Source organism: Cervus elaphus, chromosome 29, assembly GCF_910594005.1.
Source record: "Cervus elaphus chromosome 29, mCerEla1.1, whole genome shotgun sequence".
NCBI classification, from domain to species: domain Eukaryota; kingdom Metazoa; phylum Chordata; class Mammalia; order Artiodactyla; family Cervidae; genus Cervus; species Cervus elaphus.
The window spans coordinates 28931770-28950471 of record NC_057843.1 but is presented as its reverse complement, the minus strand read 5'-3'; the positions used below and the strand labels follow the sequence as shown (position 1 = coordinate 28950471).

General features: G+C 35.4%; 1 protein-coding gene across 5 annotated transcripts in view; it reads right to left on the bottom strand.

Annotated features, from left to right (window-relative positions):
* Positions 1 to 18702, bottom strand: part of ZDHHC21 (zinc finger DHHC-type palmitoyltransferase 21) — a 72869-nt gene that overhangs the window by 15594 nt on the left and 38573 nt on the right. For all 5 annotated transcript variants that reach the window (XM_043891097.1, XM_043891094.1, XM_043891096.1 and 2 more), the window contains one exon: positions 4829 to 4945. In XM_043891097.1, the coding sequence (XP_043747032.1) occupies positions 4829 to 4945 (117 nt within the window). The remainder of the gene's footprint in view (positions 1 to 4828; positions 4946 to 18702) is intronic.

Here is an 18702-nt window from a genome sequence, read left to right as displayed (position 1 = left end):
GATCACAAATCCAATATTTTTAAATATAAGTAATTTCTAATTATTTTATCTGGGTCACAGTAATCTGCTCTTGCTAGGTCTAAAATGACACTGGATTATCATTACTATGATTATCCTGTTACCTTCTACTATCAGTAAGAAGATGGGATTTTTCCTCTTATACAGGAAGGAAATGGTTTATTTTTCCATAAGGGCAGATAATGGGAAAAAATTACCGAAAATTAACATGTAGCTTCCTCAAAACTTCAACCTAAACCTAAACAGAAATAGCACTTGTTCTGCTTGTTTGTTGTCTAATTCAAACTATGTAATTACATAATTTCTATAACGAAACGATACTCCTACCAGTGTTTTCCCAAAATCTATCTTGGTCTTTGGGGTGCAGGAGTAGGGGAAGGAGAAGCCCATCAATGGAAGCATTAAATTTACTATGATTCCTTCTCCTCCTTTTCTTTTTTATGCTACCTGACAAATTCGTCACTATTTTCACATTGTAAAGAGAGATCCATGGATTCTGACAGTGACAAAAAGATGTCCAGATGTGAAATATCCTATAGATAGTATCCATTTTTTTCATTAAATTAAACAGGAGGCATATATTACAAAGAAAGGAAAGCAAAATCTATATTTTAAACTTTAACATTAAATCTATTTTAAATACAAGTAATTCACTAAATTTAAAATTAAATATTGAATGCACTAACAATATAATTAAGCTCTAAAGAACCTTATATCAATGTGGGAAGTAGTGCATTCTGGAAACCTAAAAAGAAAAAGTCTTTTCTTCATTAAGAAGAGTGGTCCTTGAAGTACACTATGAGAACCCAGGTAAATGCAATTGAAATTTACTATAATTTTTTTAGGGATTTAGATTCAAGAGGAAGTACAATAACTAAAGGTTGGACTAGCAAATGGAATATATAAACAGCAAGCAAATTTTATAAAGAAAGGAAGCAAAAATCTTTATTTTAAACTTTAACACTAAATACTATTTTAAATACTAATCAATTCATTAGATTTAAAATTAAACAATGAATGCATAACAACTTTATATAATTAAGCCCTAAAGAATCTTATATCAATGTGGCTAGTAGTGCATTCTGGAAACGAAAAAAAATTTTTTTTCATCAAAGAGTGTTACTTGAATTACACCATGAGAGCCCAGGTAAATGCAATTGAAATTTACTTTTTTTTTTTTTTTTAGGGATTTAGATTCAAGAGGAAGTGCAGTGACTAAAGGTTGAACTAGCAAATGGAATGTACTCTGTCTCTTAATACTTGCATTCTTTTTCAAATGTTTCACAAATGTTTAATTTCTATAGACATGAGACCTGTCTACTATACTATATGTATACAGAAAGAGATGAAACTCTGGGAGAGAGCTTTATTTAACAAATGGAATTTCTGCTCGAGGACTTCCCTGGTAGCTCAGCAGATAAAGAATCTGCCTGCAGAGCAGAAGAGCCGGGTTCGATCCCTGGGTCTGGAAGATCCTCTGGAGAAGGAAATGGCAAACCAGTCCAGTATTTTTGCCTGGAAAATACCATGGACAGAAAAGCCAGGCAGGCTGCAGTCTACAGGGCTGCAAAGAGTCTGGCACGACTGAGCAACAAACACACACTCAGTTTTAGAAATGTCACAACCTTAAAACCAATATCCCTATCTTAAGAAAGACAATGAAATGTGGTTCAATATTATAGCAAAAGAGAACATCATACAATTTGAAAATTAATATTAATGTACTGGTAGTATGGAACACAGTCAGAAAGGAACCTGATACTGTATGTCCTTTAAAAAGCATAAATATATATATATATATATATATATATATATATATATATATATATATAAATTATATAACTATACTATAAAAAACTTTAGGTCCAACTCAGAAGTGAATAAGATAAGTAGTTTTATGTCCAACTCAGAAGTGATACTAAAATTTGAGAGCAGAATTTCTTAAATGATCTTGAAGCCTATGCTGCCAAACCCCATTTTCTGAAGCTACTAGAACTGCTTAGGTGAGAAGGAAATTGTTACTGTCAGATATAACCCTGATGACTCTCAGAAGTAACTCATAGTCTTAACAGCAATGCTTTCAAATGTCCATTTCCAGTCATTAACCATAGGAAATTGGGGAAACCAGAGAAACTTCATTTCAGGAAATATAAATATGATTTGGAAAAATTCAAAAGTAGAAATTTAAAAATGCAAGCATAATTTAGACTCAACTTAATGAGTGGACTATAAAGTAATAATTATGAGTGAGTGTAAAAGCAGAGAAAAAAGATTTTAGGGAACCATCTATTCTTGTCCACAGGAATGTGATTAATATCATATTATTTATCATCACCATTAGACAAATCACAAGAGATATTAGAAAATAAATCAAGCCACTGAATAATAACAAAGGTATATCTAAACAGACATCATCCAATCCATGAATGACCAATAAGCACATGAAGAAGTGTAAAATATCATTAGTCATCAAGGAAATGTAAATTAAAACAACCATTTATTATTAAAACCTATAGAACAGCTACAATTAAAAAGACTGGCACAATAAATATTAATGAGTATGTAAAGCAACCAGAATTCTCATACACTGTTGGCAAGAGTGCAAAATGGTACAATCACTTGGGGAAGAGGCCTGGCAGTTTCTTATGAAATAAAAGATAAACCTATCTTAAGTGACCAGCAATTCTTCTAGATATTTACCCCAGGATATGAAAACATGTTTCCACAAAAATACTTGAACAAGAACGTTCATAGCATTTTTATTCACCATTACCAAATTCTGGGACCAGACGAGTTGTCTATTAATAGAATGTATAAACAAACTGTGGTATAGTCATACAATGGAATATACTCAGTAATAAAAAGAAATTATTAGTACATGTAAAACATGAATGAATCAAAAAATATTACGCTGAATGAAAGAAGACCTAGATAAATGGATGTGAATCAAGTTCTATAACCAATACTGTTCTATGATGGAAAAAAAACCAGATCAATGCTGCTTCTTCATAGCACATGGATCTACTGATAAGAGGCATGAGAGAACGTCCTAAGGTAACGGTAGCAGCTCTAGTGAGAAAGAGGTTTGCGATGCTCATGTATGCAATTATGCCATTGTATGTAAATCTTGTCTATAATACATTTTGAGTAAATCTACATAGATGGTATGAGTTAAGGGCTCAACTTCATTCTTTTGCATGTGGATACCTAGTTGTCTCAGCAGCATTTGTTGACTTTTCCTTCCCCCATTGAATTTCTGTTCTAGATACAAGTACTGTATCGGTACTCATATAAATGGAATCATACAAATTTGTGACCTCTTGTGACTGGTTTCTTTCACTCAGCATAAGGCTCTCTGGGTTCATTCATATTGTTGCATGTATCATACTCCACTTCTTTTCATGGTCAAATAATATTCCATTTTATGGACACACCACATTTCATGTATCCATTCATCAGCTGACAGATATGTGGACTGCTTTCAGTTTTGGCCTATTATGACTAATGCTGCTATAAATATTCATATATAAATTTTTGTGTGAATATATGTTTCATTTTTCTTGGGTATACACCTAGGAGTGGATTTGCTGAATAAAAGGTAATTTATGTTTAACTTTTTAAAGAACTGTCAGACTATTTTCTAAAGTATATGCACAATTTTACATTCCCATTAGTAGTGTATGAGGGTTCTGATGCCTCTGCATCCTCACCTCTGTTATTATCTTTATGATACCCTCCTAGTGGCTGTGAGAGAGCTTCCCTGGTGGCTCAGTGGTAAAGAATCCACCTGCTAATTCAGGAGATGCAGGTTCAATCCCTGGGTCAAGAAGATCCCCTGGAGAAGGAAATGGCAACCCACTCCAGTATTCTGGCCTGGAAAATCCCATGAACAGAGGGTCCTGGCAGGCTGCAGTCCATGGGATTGCAGAGTCGAATAAGACCTAGCAACTATAGAATAACAAGGATGCATAAGAAGTGATAACCTAATTATGGTTTTCATTTTCATTTCCCTGATGACTTATGATGTTGAACATCTTTTCATGTATTTATTGTCCATTTGTACTTTCTCTGAAGAAATGCCATTCAGATGCCATTCAGGTTGGCCAAAAGGGTTGTGCATTTTAAATTCTGATAGACACTGACAATCTGACCTTCAAAAACTTTGTACTAATTTATACACCCACCAATAACAAATGAGAAAGCCTATTTACATCTGAAATGCAGTGTATTTCCAAACGTTTTCTGAAAGTTTGTTTTTTTCTTGTTTTATTTTTCTCAGTGTTATTTTTCACATTTTTAAAATCTTTTCTGTTGTGACAAGTTCACTTTGGCTAACAAACACATGCAAAAAAAAAGCCCTTTACTTACTAATAAAATGTTTATACCTGCAGCCCTATTTTTTAGAATTTACCTTAGATTAGAAGTTAAAAGAGAAAAATAGAGATGTTCAAAGAGCTATCTGTAATATAGAAAAAAAACTGCATAGTAGATACTGATCAACAGAAAAATGATTAATTGAAATATGACACAGTCACTATATCAACAGTATATCAAACTATTAAAAACTATAAGCATGAAGTTTATAGCCATATAAAACTACTTTAAGCTAATTTTTAAAAGCAGGATACAAAATTATATGTAACTCTGTACACTGATTATAACTACTTTATAATTACACAGGCTTACAAAAATGGTACTATATAAATGACGATGGGTAAGTTTCTCTTTAATTTCTAAACTTTTTGTAACTTTTTAGAATTAAGTTCATAATTAGGACATATGTTCATAAATACATTAAAAACATACTTACTGTGATGATGCCAATTAGTTGAGTATAAAACAGTCCAGTTATTCCAACTAACATTGTAATGCCCATAAAGGCAGCTAGTCTCATTATGGCCAATTCATGTCTAACAACAAAGAGGTCCTGTAAGAAAAAGAAAGCCTTAAAAACAATTCAAAAATTACTTACAATTGCAATAATAATCAAGAACTGAGCCATAACAATTTCCCTTATTATCTTAAAAGAACTACACTCCCCTTTTGTGAGTTTATTCCACTTTATGAATATATAAATATCTGAAATTATCAAAACTAATTGTTTGTAGTTCACAGTAGCAAGCTGAGAAACAGGATTTTACTACTCTATTATCAAATAAAAACTCAATCCTAAAGTCGCAAATTACCCATGCTCATTTGGAGCAAAAACAAAACAAAACATTCTTTAAAAAAAAAAAAAAACAGATGGTGCACAATCTCTGGTTCGACAAACAAAAATTTTATTATGGCACTGCTAAAAAGCTTGAATGCACAAGTCTGATTCATAATATTAAAGTTCAAGTGGCCAAGATACCTAGAGATTATGTATTTTAGTCAAAATGAGAGGAACACACAAACAATAGGATCACATGAACAGCTCTCCTCAAGCCCCCCTCATTCATTCATTCATCCACTCATCCAACTACCATTGCCAAGCACTGAGCTATGTAGGAGAAATGTAAAAATGATAAAGATGCGGTCTGTGCCTTCAAGAAGTATGCAATTTGTTCACAGAGAGAAGCCAACTTTGCAAAACCCCAGAACAATGAGATATATGTTTTAACAGGAATGTGTGCACAGAGGACAGGAGAAACAAAGAGGAATGCCTAGACTGGAAGGTCAGAAAGAGAAAAGCTGTGAGGGAAAACTGATTTTCCAGCCCAGGGCATGAAGAAGAGAGTCTTGAAAGTGATCCAAAGAAACTGTGGCGGGAGGTCAGGAAAACAAGGAGAAGCCATTTCATTTACCTTCACAGTTCTTTCATTCTCTCTCCCTCCTCTGGATAGACTAGTCCAGTCAAGGGAGACAAAGTGAAAGAACAAAGACTTCTGGAAGCCTGTTGCTGTGAAGCTTTGGAATAAAAAAGTCACGGTGGATAAAAAGCAACAAAGGAATGGGAAGGACCCCAAAACATAACCATCCACATGTTTTTTTTAATACTGATTCAGGTAAAGGCTTAACAGTACTCTGGTAGCAATACCAGAAACAGGGAGGTCACTGAACATGATGATCTTGTTTGAAACAAAAGAAGTGATGCTCTCCTGTGTACCACAGTGATCATCCACTAGGCTCAAGCACAACCCTGAGTCCACACTCAAACCACTCAGCTTATTAGCTGGGAAGAAATTAAAATTCACCAAGACACTTAAGATGTCACGTAATAGTCACATATTAGGCAATCATTTAAAAACTTCAGTAAAAAGAGAACAGAGAATCCCAACACAACATGTTGGGAAAAGATGGGGCTATAAATGACACCACGAAATCAGTACAGTAAGCTCTTCTACAATGCTTTTTCAAAACACAAATATGTTCCAATATGACTGATACATTAAGCAACAATTTGACCATAGCAAGACTCTTGCATTTGTTTATATGTGATTTTATCTGCAAGAAACCCAAGATGAACAATAAAATCTTCACCCAAGTCACACTGGAATACACAAAATACACACTGTCAAACATCTACCAGCTACCTCAACTTGTCATAAGTGTTATGAGTCACATTCATCCACACCTGGTATTACAATTTTCCCTCCAATTTCACATGACTCTCCTCCCATCACTTGTAATAACTCACATAAGGCAACCCTTCTGGATGCCCACTTCCATGAGAAAAGTTTAGGTCTCTTTTAAGGTAAAATGCAATGTTCATTATAGCATATCTTAACTAGTTAACATGTAAAACCATGCTGCTATTTGTATTAGGTGTCCTTTTTAAGTGTCACTGACAAAGTTTTTGAATATTTTCAGTTCTTTGCATAACCCCTATGGTTTTCTTTGAATGATTCTGCATAGTGGGGCAAATTTTAGGAATTCACACATTGTGCTATGTAGAGCTTACCCTAATAAAAAAACATATGGTCCCCAATTGACAATGGTTCACCTTATGATTTTTTGACTTTAAGACAGTGCAGCCTCAGATATTTTCGATGTAGAATGGGTTTATCATGATGTATCCCACTGTAAGTCAAGGAAAATCTGTGACACATGTGACCAAATAAAATGCATCCTCTTTTTCCCCAGTGAAAAGATTAAAAAATTCTTTGCCAACTAGAATTTATACCTCTTAGGGATGAAGATGAGACTATAAAAGATCTATTTAAAATTACATTTATCCACTTAGATACACATTTATTTTTAAGAGTATTTGTGTAAAATAATTCAGAATTGCTTTTTATCACTCTTTTTCAAAAAATGTATTTCAATTTTATACACACATGATTAACATTAGTACTAAATCCATATTTTGAGGCATTTAACACACATCTCCAGAGCACATTTTTACTTCTATGTTCGATTTTTCTTCTTTTTTTTTTTTTTTTTAGATACAGCACTTTTGAATCCAAAAATTGGCTTGGGAAATTTTATCTAAATCACAAGTACCCATTTGCTATTCAAAGCTTTACTACATAATCAGTGTTAAGGCTGAATTATGGCTCTCCAAAAACTTGTATGTTGAAGTCCTCATCCCACCCCATCTTCAGTACTTCAGAATGTGACCGTATTTGGAGAAAAGGCCTTTAAGAGAGCAGGTGAACTTAAAATGGGACCCTTAGGGTAGGCACTAATCCAGTCCAACTAGTATCCTTATTAAGAGGAAACTGAGAAACACAAGAGAGACACCGTGGATGTTTAAGCACAGAGGAAAGACCCTGTGAGGACCCGGAACAAGGCACCACCTGCAGGCCAGCAGAAAGGCCTCCAGCGGAACCAAAACTGCTGACGTCCTGACCGTGGACTTCCAGGCTCCAGAATTATGCAAAGATGTGTTTCTGATGTTTGTGTCCGCCAGTCTGTGGTAAATTGTATCAGCCCTAGAAACCTAATAATATAGTAACTGTGTTTATAGTTTTAATTTCTTCCCATTTTTGTTAAGAAATGTGTTTATATATAGATGAACACATAAAACACAAGTTCAGTTTAGAGAAAAGAATGTGAACATTTGAGAACATACAGAGGCTTTCCTCGGTGCATTTCTTCCCCATCACATCCAATCCCTCATCTCTAACTTAAGGGAAAGGTTACTGATTTGTTCTTCAGACATTTTTGATACTACATTTCTGTTGCTTATCACAATTATCTATTAATACTCTGAGTCTACTTTTTCATTCTCTTTATGGCAACTTTTGATAACCCCACATTCTTAATGTAGTCCAATTTATCAATCTTTTCTTTTAGTGCTTTTTGTTTTGTATTTAGGAAATCTTTCCCAATCCTGAGGTAATAATGACATTCTCCTATATAATCTTCTAAAGCTTTTAAAAGCTTTGTAATTTTGCCTTTCACATTTGGGTCACTAATCCACTTGGAACTCATTTTTGTACACAGAGAAATACAGGGTTCTAAATTTACTTTTATTGTATGGATATTCAATAGTCCCAGGATGGTTTATTTAAAAAGCTGGCCTTTCCTCAGTGATCAGAGGTCAAGTCTCCATACATGCATGAGTCTGATGTGGGCTCTTCTATTCAGTTCTCTTGGTTTATTTGTTTATCCCCATACTAGTGAGCACAACTTTGTTACCATGGCTTTGTACTAACTCTCCATACCTAGGTGGCCAAATTACCCCAACTTGTTCTTTTTCAAGAATATCTTGGTATGAGATTAAGAGACACACACTTCTAAGTGTTAAGTAGATAAGCAATAAGGATATATTGTTCAGGACAGGGAAATTCAGCCTTTGTATTGTAATAAATTTAAATGGAGTATAATCTATGAAATATTGAATCACTAAGTGTGTTACATCTGAAAATAAGATAATATGGGAAATCAAGTATACATCAATTAAAAAAGGAATTATTGGTTATTCAAAATATAGCTGACCGCTGAACAACACGGGAGTTAATCTGTATATAATTCACAGCAGGCAATCAATATCCACAGTTCCTCAGCATCAGGAGATTCAACCAACCGCTGGAGTAGTTACTACTAAAAATACACACAGGTAAGCAGTCCTGCATAGTTCCAATCTTTGTTGTTCAAGGGTCAACTGTAATTTATATTTCCATAATAACTTTTGAATCAGATTTCAAGTTATGACATACACACTCATACATACACACACTTGACATATTCTCTCCACTAGAGGCCTTGTGCTTCTTCTAGTCAGATTTAATTCAGGAACTTCCTATTTCTTGATTCAATTATAAATAGCTCTGCTATTAATTTCACTGTCTAAGGCATTGTTTGCTGGCATTTAGAAGTAAAACTGATTTTTAAGAATATTTTATTAGAGTCACACTTCTTAAACTTTCTCTAAAAATCCCGAAGAATCTATGAATAAATTATTTACACAATCATGCCATCATGACTTTTACATCATATTTACACAAGAGTAACGATAGGCTTATTTATTTCAGCAGTTCTTCTGTTTCCTTCTTCTTCCTGCTTCACTGTATAGACTAGAATTCCTAGCACTGTGTTTCATAACAATGGTTACCGGGGCACAAAGGCATCAATACCTTGTCCTGCAACTTGGAGGTCAACGTTTTATCATTAAACGAGCAACAGCTGCTGTGTTGTCTTCTATGTGTGGTTTGTGGTTGTTGGTTTGTTTTGGAACCATTTATCTCACTCAAAAAACTCTCTAGTTCTAGTTTGCTAAGAGTTTATACATGAATGGAGGCTGAATTTTATCTCTGTCTTCATATACTGATACATGTAGTCTTCATACACCTGGCAATCTTCCCTAATCTGCTTGTGTGATAAAGCATACTGATTGATTTTCCAGTGTAAAAATAATCTTTCATTCCTAAGATAAACTTAACTTGTCCAGGCTGGTTATATATAACCAGATACAGTCGGTTAAAATTTTGTTTATCTATGTTCATAATCAGATTTTCTTTTTCTTATTATCTTTGATAGGTTATATATCCAACATATGTTATACACATAAAATGAGTTGGGGAGAGTTTTCTCTTTACCTATTATTTTAATAAGTTTGCATGTTTTTCCCTTTCATACATGACAGAGTTAGAACTCACTGGTAAATGCGTGAATATTCCTTGCAGAAAAAGTTTTAACTACTCACTCATCATCATTGGATTACCCATGATTCCAGTTTCTTCCTGCTGCTATACTATGTTTACGATCAGGAAACTCAGTAATGTACAGATGTCAATTATCCAAACTGACGTATAGAATTAATACAAGCCCAATAAAATTCCCCCACCAGCAGAGTCCTACTGGTAGGAGTTCTTCACTTTCTTTTGATTCGTAAACTGCCAAGTAAGCGGTTTCTAAATTTCATTGGGGAAAAAAAAGGCAAAGGACAGCACAGCACTCCTATATAAAAAGAACAAGGGGAGGATTTGTTCTACTGCATGCATTCTCAGTAGGGGCAGTATTTGCCCCCAGGAGAGAGAAAATTGGTTCCTGGAGAATAAAAAATCTTAGCTATTACAGTGATTTGTGGCTGTTCAAAATCAGTCCTACCTGATAAAATCTAATTCCTTTAGTATTTAACTTCACAGAGAGAAGAGGAGCAAGCATCTACAAAGGCTCCTGAGGGGAACAGAAATAATGGAAATAAAAAGGCTGAGAAACACTCCTATACGATATAACAAGATTTATTACAGAACAACAGTTGTGGATTCTCCTGGTAGCACAGTGGATAAGAAGCCGCCTGCCAATGCAGGTGACACAGATTCCATCCCTGGTCCAGGAAGATCCCATCTGCCAATGCAGGTGACACAGATTCCATCCCTGGTCCAGGAAGATCCCATCTGCCAATGCAGGTGACACAGATTCCATCCCTGGTCCAGGAAGAACCCATCTGCCAATGCAGGTGACACAGATTCCATCCCTGGTCCAGGAAGATCCCATCTACCAATGCAGGTGACACAGATTCCATCCCTGGTCCAGGAAGATCCCATCTACCAATGCAGGTGACACAGATTCCATCCCTGGTCCAGGAAGATCCCATCTACCAATGCAGGTGACACAGATTCCATCCCTGGTCCAGGAAGATCCCATCTGCCATGGAGCAACTACCCAATGTGTCACAACCACCGAGCCCTTGCTCGGGGTCTGCAAGCCACAACTACTGAAGCCCATGCTCTTAGAGCCTGCGCTCTGCAACAAGATAAGCCACTGCGATGAAAAGCCCACACACAGTAGCTAGAGAATGGCCTCCACTCACCACAACTAGAGAAAGCCTGTGCACACCAACAAAGACCCAGTGTAGCCAAAAAGAAATAAATATTTTGTATTTTAAAAAGCCCTAAAAAAAAAAAAAAAACAGTTGTAACACATAACATTGTCCATGAGGTGGTGACCAAAACCATCCCTAAGAAAAAGAAATGCAAGAAGGCAAAGGGGTTCTCTGAGAAGGCCTTACAAACAGCTCAGAAAAGAAGAGAAGTGAAAGACAAAGGAGAAAGGGAAAGATATACCCACCTGAATGCAGAGTTCTAGAAAATAGCAAGGACAGAAAAGAAAGCCTTCTTAAGTGAACAATGCAAAGAAATAGAGGAAAACTACAGAATGGGAAAGACTAGAGATCTCATCCAGAAAATTGTAGATATCAAGGGCACATTTCATTCAAGGATGGGCACAATAAAGGATACAAACAGTATGGACCTAACAGAAGCAGAAGATATTAACAAGAGGGGGCAAAAATACACAGAAGAACTACACAAAAAAGATCTTAATGACCCGGATAACCACAATGGTGTGATCACTCACCTAGAGCCAAACATCCTGGACTGCAAAGTTAAGTGGGCCTTAGGAAGCATCACTACAAACAAAGCTAGTGAAGGTAATGGAATTCCAGCTGAGCTATTGCAAATCCTAAAAGATGATGCTGTTAAAGTACTGCACTCAATATGCCACCAAATTTGGAAAACTCAGCAGTGTTCACAGGACTGGAAAACATCAGTTTTCATTCCAATCCCAAAGAAGGGCAATGCCAAAGAATGTTAAAACTATCATACAATTGTACTCATTTCACATGCTAGCAAGGTAATGCTCAAAACTCTTCAAGCTAGGCTTTAACATTACATGAACTGAGAACTTCCAGATGTACAAGCTGGATTTAGAAAAGGCAGAGGAACCAGAGATCAAATTGCCAACATCTACTAGATCATAGAAAAAAGCAAGGTAATTCCAATAAAACATCTACCTTGGCTTCACTAATTACATGAAAGCCTTTAACTGTGTGGATCACAACAAACTGTGCAAAATTCTTAAAGAGATGGAAATACCAGACCATCTTACCTGCCTCCTGAGAAACCTGTATGCAGGTCAAGAAGCAACAGTTAGAAACAGACGTGGAACAATGAATGGACTGGGTCAAAACTGGGAAAGGAGTACATCAAGACTGTATATTGTCACCCTGCTTATTTAACTTACATGCAGAGTACATCACGTGAAATACTGGGCTGGATGACACAAACTAGAATCAAGATTGCAGGGAGAACTATCAATAAAGGGAGACATACCTGGTGTCAGATATGCAGATGACACCACTCCAAAGGCAGAAAGCAAAGAACTAAAGAGTCTCTTGATGAGGGTGAGAGAGGAGAGTGAAAAAGCTGGCTTAAAACTCAACATTGAAAAAACTAAGATCATGGCATCCAGTCCCATCACTTCATGGCAAACAGAAGGGGATAAAGTGGAAACAGTGGCAGATTTTATTTTCTTGGGCTCCAAAATCACTGTGAATGATAACTATAACCACAAAATAAAAAGACGCTCACTCCTTGAAAGAAAAGTTATGAAAAAACCAGACAGTGTATTAAAAAGCAGAGATATCATTTTGCCTACAAAGGTCTGTATAGTCAAAGCTATGGTTTTTCCAGTAGTCACATATGGCTGTGACAGTTGGACCATGAGGAAGGCCGAGTGCTAAAGAACTGATGCTTTCGAACTGTGGTGCTGGAGAAGACGTTGAGAGTCCCTTGGACAGCAAGGAGATCAAACCAGTCAATGCTAAAGGAAATCAACCCTAAATATTCACTGGAAGGACTGATGCTGAAGCTCCAATACTGCGGCCACCTGATGTGAAGAGCTGCCTCACTGAAAAAGATCCTGATGCTGGTAAAGATTGAAGGTAGGAAGAGAAAAGGATGACAGAGGATGAGATGGTTGGATGGCATCACAGACTTAATGGACATGAGTTTGAGCAAACTCCAGGAGGTAGCGTAGGATGGGGAAGCCTGGCGTGCTGCAGTCCGTGGGGCTGCAAAGAGTTGCTCATGACTGAGCAACTAACACACACAGGGCTTAGTCTTAAGATCTGTTTTCTTGTCTGTCTATACTCACTCCCTAGAAAATCTCCTATCAGGTTCCATGGCTTTAAATGCCATCTTTATACCTAAAGGCCCCAAACTTATATATCTAGCTCACACCACTCTACTGAAATCCAGACTTCTATATCTGTCTACTTAACATCTGTTTTTGGATACTGAGTTGGTACCTCAACAGAATCAAAATTTTTTATTTCCCTAAAATTTATTCTTCCTCCAGGCTCCTCCCTCTCAGTAAATGGTATCTCTATTCTTCCAGTTCAGGACATAAAACCTTACAATCATACTTAGCTTGTCACTTTCTATCTCATATCCCACATCAAAATCATCTCCAAATCCTGTTAGCTCTTAAACTAGAAGGCACCACTTTTCAACACTTCCACTATTCCCCTATCCACTGTCACCTTGTTGGGACTGTATTTTAATAGTCTAACTGATCTTTTTGCTGCCATCATTGTCCCTAAATTTATTCTTCCTAGCAATCAGTTTCCCTTCTAAAATGTAAATGAGTTTGTGTAATATTGCTAAAAATCCTTCAATAGATTCCAAAGTTCCAATCTTTAAATTAAACCTCCTGACACAACAGAGTCTCGCCTCCAATTCCAGCTCTCACTGCTCTCAGTTATCCCCTACTACTGTTGCCCTACCTCACTCCACTCAAGATCCACTGGCCTCCTTACCGTACCTGGAAAATATCAAGTATGCTCCCACCTCACCGTCTTGGCATGGGTTCTTTCCTCTCCCTGGAATGCTCTTCCTTCCAGTATCAGTGACATGCTTGAGATCCAGGTCTCTGCTCTAGTGTCAATGAGAAAGGCCTCCTGTGACTGTATCAGCATGACTTTCTATCCCTTACCCACCTTTATTATACTTCATAATACTAACCTGGTATACCATACATTTGCTTATCGCCTGGCTCCTCCAATTAGGATGTAGGCTCCTTAATGCAGGAACTTTATTGTGGTCTCTGCTGCATCTTCAGAGCCTAGAAGAGGCACCATGCACAGAGAAGACACTCGACAAATATCTTTTAAATGATTCATGAGTGTTCTTCAAAATTTTTGAAAATAACTGTTTTACAAAGAAAATTTTACATCCAAAGTGGTGATAGTCTCAGAGTAATCAGTAGAAAGCAATTTTATTTATAACTATTATTTGTAAGTTATTTTCTGTTTTGTTTTTTTGCTGGCCCGGCATGTGGGATCTTAGTTCCCTGACCAAGGATCAAACCTGTGCCCCCTGCAGTGCAAGCACGTAGCAACCACTGGACCACCACAGAGGTCCCCGTTTTCTGTGTTTTTATGAGACTAGCCTGAAAATTAACACAAGAGGTATTTGTGATCCTTCTGCTACTGTGAAGGGGTTTCTCAGCCTCCACATTACTACACTTTGTGCCAAAATATCCTTTTGTAAGGGCTGGCACTATTCACGCAGGACATTTAGCAGCATCCCTGCTAAACGCCTGTAGCACTCTCCCAGTTGTGACAATCACAAGTATCTCCAGATATCCTTATCAAACTCTCCCTTCTTCCCCCACTGCACTCCTGGCACGGGGTTTGTTTTCCCTCTTTTTCAAAGATGAAAATAGCTGAGATCACAACTAAGATATCTAGAGTATACCGATTTGAATTTTGAAAATGGCTAAATAACCAACTGCACATGCTGAGGTTAGGTTCATGTGGCCCTTGCTTTTGCATAAAGTGAAATCCTACCACATATGTACAGTTAGCAGCACTTTCTGGAATGGGCTTCACCTTCAGTTTCACCATTACATTCAAAATCACAGACAAGTTACAGGATTATTCTGTATAGTACTCTCACCTCCAGTCCCCAGGTAAAATGTACTTTACAGTTTTGTCAAATTCTAGTGCAAATTAATATCTGAATGGAAAAAAAATCACTCTTCATACCTGACTTAAGGCTCTTGCTGAGTGATCAGAATCCTACATTAAATTTGGATACAGATATAAATGCAGCTTTCTCAGGGAGCAAATTTCACTGGCACCTGACTGCCAGGTTCATGGCTGAGGGTAAAACATCTCAGAAAAATAATTTTGTCTGCCTTCCTATCTTTTAGCAGGAAAAACTCTAGAAAAGTTAGAGCAAATTGGTAAGAAAGCAGGATACCATACGTTCTTGCTATATGTGTTTGATAAAAAATGAGATGAGTGAGATTGTAAAATTGCTGACAGCATTTAACCACTTAAACTCACAGTGACTGAAATATTCTCATAGAGAAATAAAACTGCTAAATTTTTACATTAAGTGTTATAATATTCATAAATAATTAGCTATATAGAATTTAATGAGAACATACATTCAGGAGACCTGATACTGCAAGGCAAGATCAAGATTTAGTATAAGCTTTCTTTGTTCCACCTGTCAGTAAAAGCACAAGGATATACGACATATAGAATTGACAACTGTTAGAACAGTAAGGTATTCTTATATAGTTTTTTTTTTACACATATTAACTAATTATACATCTGACACCATACCTTCCAAGCAAAAAAAAAAAAAAAAAGGAAAGAAAAATTTACCAAGAGATGGTACTTCAACTAGCATTTCAGGAAAGAGACCAAAAAAAAAAAAAATTATCTCTATACTTGTTAATGAAATAATTTTCATTTCATATTTATCTCAATTTCACACTATTCTTGGCTATTCTTGCCAAAAATAAACTAAGTACATATTTCCAGAAATTTTATTCATTCTAAAATGTCCACACTAAATGACTCTATATAAAGCCTAAATCATTTTTTAAAATAGCAATAAATAATTGAAGTACTCAGTATACTTTAAGATTGATTATATAAAAAGATTAAACTAAATTATAAAGAGATTTATTAATACTCAAAGCTACCTGCAACCAAGTCCTCTAGCTGCTTCTATTCTTTGTTAGCCAAAACTCTATGCAAATAACCCCATGGCAAGGTTCTATCTGACATCAATCCCTAGCAACACTATTAGATAGGAGCTAATTGGAATAATAATAATGCATCTTCCTAGCAGAAGAGTTGGCTGGACTGCTAAACATTATTTATTTTCCTCTTCTGAATACTGGCAGCATGTCCTTTATTGAAATCCTTTCCCATCCTTTCCCACTTCTGTCACTTACCCCATAGCCTTAAATGCAGTTAATATATTAGTTTTTGCCCTTCATATAAAAACAGATACAAAAGAATCAACTAGAAATTATCTGAATCTACTTCATCTAAAAACAATTTAAAAGATGTAACTTCAGAACTATGCCACAAATGATCAGTTGCATAAACTCTATGCTAACAGTTAGAAATTATTAAAGAAAGAAAATAATCTCTTATTTTCTCACGTAGAATGTAGAGATAGTACTGCCTACAATGTGTGATTGTCAGCATTTACATATTTTTAAAAATATTTTTAACTTTCTATAATGCTTTTATAACATGTATTTTGACAATCTTTACATTAGATTAACTACTAAAAATGTGCTGATTCAATTAAAAATGGAAACAGCCAAGTATGAATTTACCAATCAGGAGATTCAATAAGATTTCTCTGGAGATTTTGTGGATGTTTGACTATTTTTTAAACTGCTGAAAAATCTTCCTCAGGGTAAAGTGCAAACAGTGAAATAGTAACTTTATAAGTACAGAAAGAATATTGATTCAGGGATCAATGTATGACAAAACCCACTGAAATGTTGTGAAGTAATTAGCCTCCAACTAATTAAAAAAAAAAAATTAAAAAAACAAAAAAAAAGAATATTGATTCAGGGATAGACAGAAAGGGACCCAAACACCCCTCTGCCAGGTGGGATAATTCTCTGCTTAGACAAGTTACTGGACCTCTCTGAATCTCAGTACCTTTTCTGTACAATGGGAACCACACTACTTATCCTCTCATGGTATTTTAAAAGAGCTGACTTTTCCACTAATTCAATTGTTACAAATCGAGAAAAATATAATGTAAAATTCCTGAAATGAATGAAATATTCATGGATCAATAAATAATGAACTATAGAAAGCATATTCTCTAATTATAATGATACTTTCCCTCATATTTGATTAAAATTTTATAATTTTCTAATAATGGTTTTGGTAAACAATTAGCATACAATAAGATCAACTACATTTTTGTAATTTAACAAGATGCCAAATGACCAGACATTTGCTTATAAACATTTAAAATTTATTTAAAATGTAAAATATAGTCAAATAGAGTCTCTGACTAAAGAAAATTTATTTTCTTTAATATCTATCCATTTTGTTAATTTAAAATGCCAAATTGCTCCCCAATCTACAAGTTTTTAAATCTTTAAGATGATTTTCACCCCAATCATACTTAAAGGAAGACATTATATTCAAGAGGATTTTAAATAAAAAATAACATTATAGTGGCATGATAAATACAAATGATGGTTGAATTAATCTGACATCTAACATTTGAAAATATCTACAAATATCTCCAAGTTTATAATTTTTATTAATTTTGGATTCTGTGATTCTAACTGAAAATGTTTTATTTATCCCCATTTATTTAGAAAGACGCTTATTATTTATGTTTCTGCAATTTTCTAAATATGAATTTTTGTCTCAATGTTACCTGAGAATTTATAGAGATTTTTTTTGTTACTATTCACAAAGAAGATGGCAATACTAATTCTTCTTGGGTTTGTAGGCCTTCTTTACTGTCTTAGGCTATAAATCAATATTTACAACACAAAAATAAATACTGATTTGGGGCATTGATACATGGTGAATAAATTCCTTGTCTTCACTTTTTCGTATTACCCCTTTCTCTGACTAAGGGATATATTAAAGCATTTCCTTAAAACTTCACATAGTAAAAACACATAAATCCTTGGAAGCCCATGATAGGTGGATATTTTAAAAGTAAAGATTAAGAAGAAATCTAAAAAGCATTAAGTTACTCTCAAAAACAAAGGGGTTATTGCAAAGCTATTACAACAATCCAGCAGAGACTGTACTTTCCTGAAAGGACAAAGCCAAGAGAAGAGAGAAATGGAAGAAAATCAGGTTCCAAACCCTTTACATCCCAGAGTTTGTGAACCCGCCTGCTTTCTCTCAATTCTTTCTCTCCTACGCACTTAACCAACAATCTACCAGTTTTCTCCTAAATACAGGTTAAGTAACATCACCACAAGTTTAAAAGTCAGTCTTTTTCTTTTGTTTAATGAATACTTTCACATTTAAGAAAAAGAAAAAAAGAAACAAATACCTAAACAAGAGTTGTTAACACTTTCTTTTCCCACCTAGAGAATAAGCACTCAGCTTTAGAACTGAAGATGGTCTAGAAAAGATACATGCTGCCATCTATCTACCTGAAGGGGCATAAAGAAAAATACAGACTAAAGCTTTCACTTCCTCTGGCTGACAGAATACAGGGTCAAAGA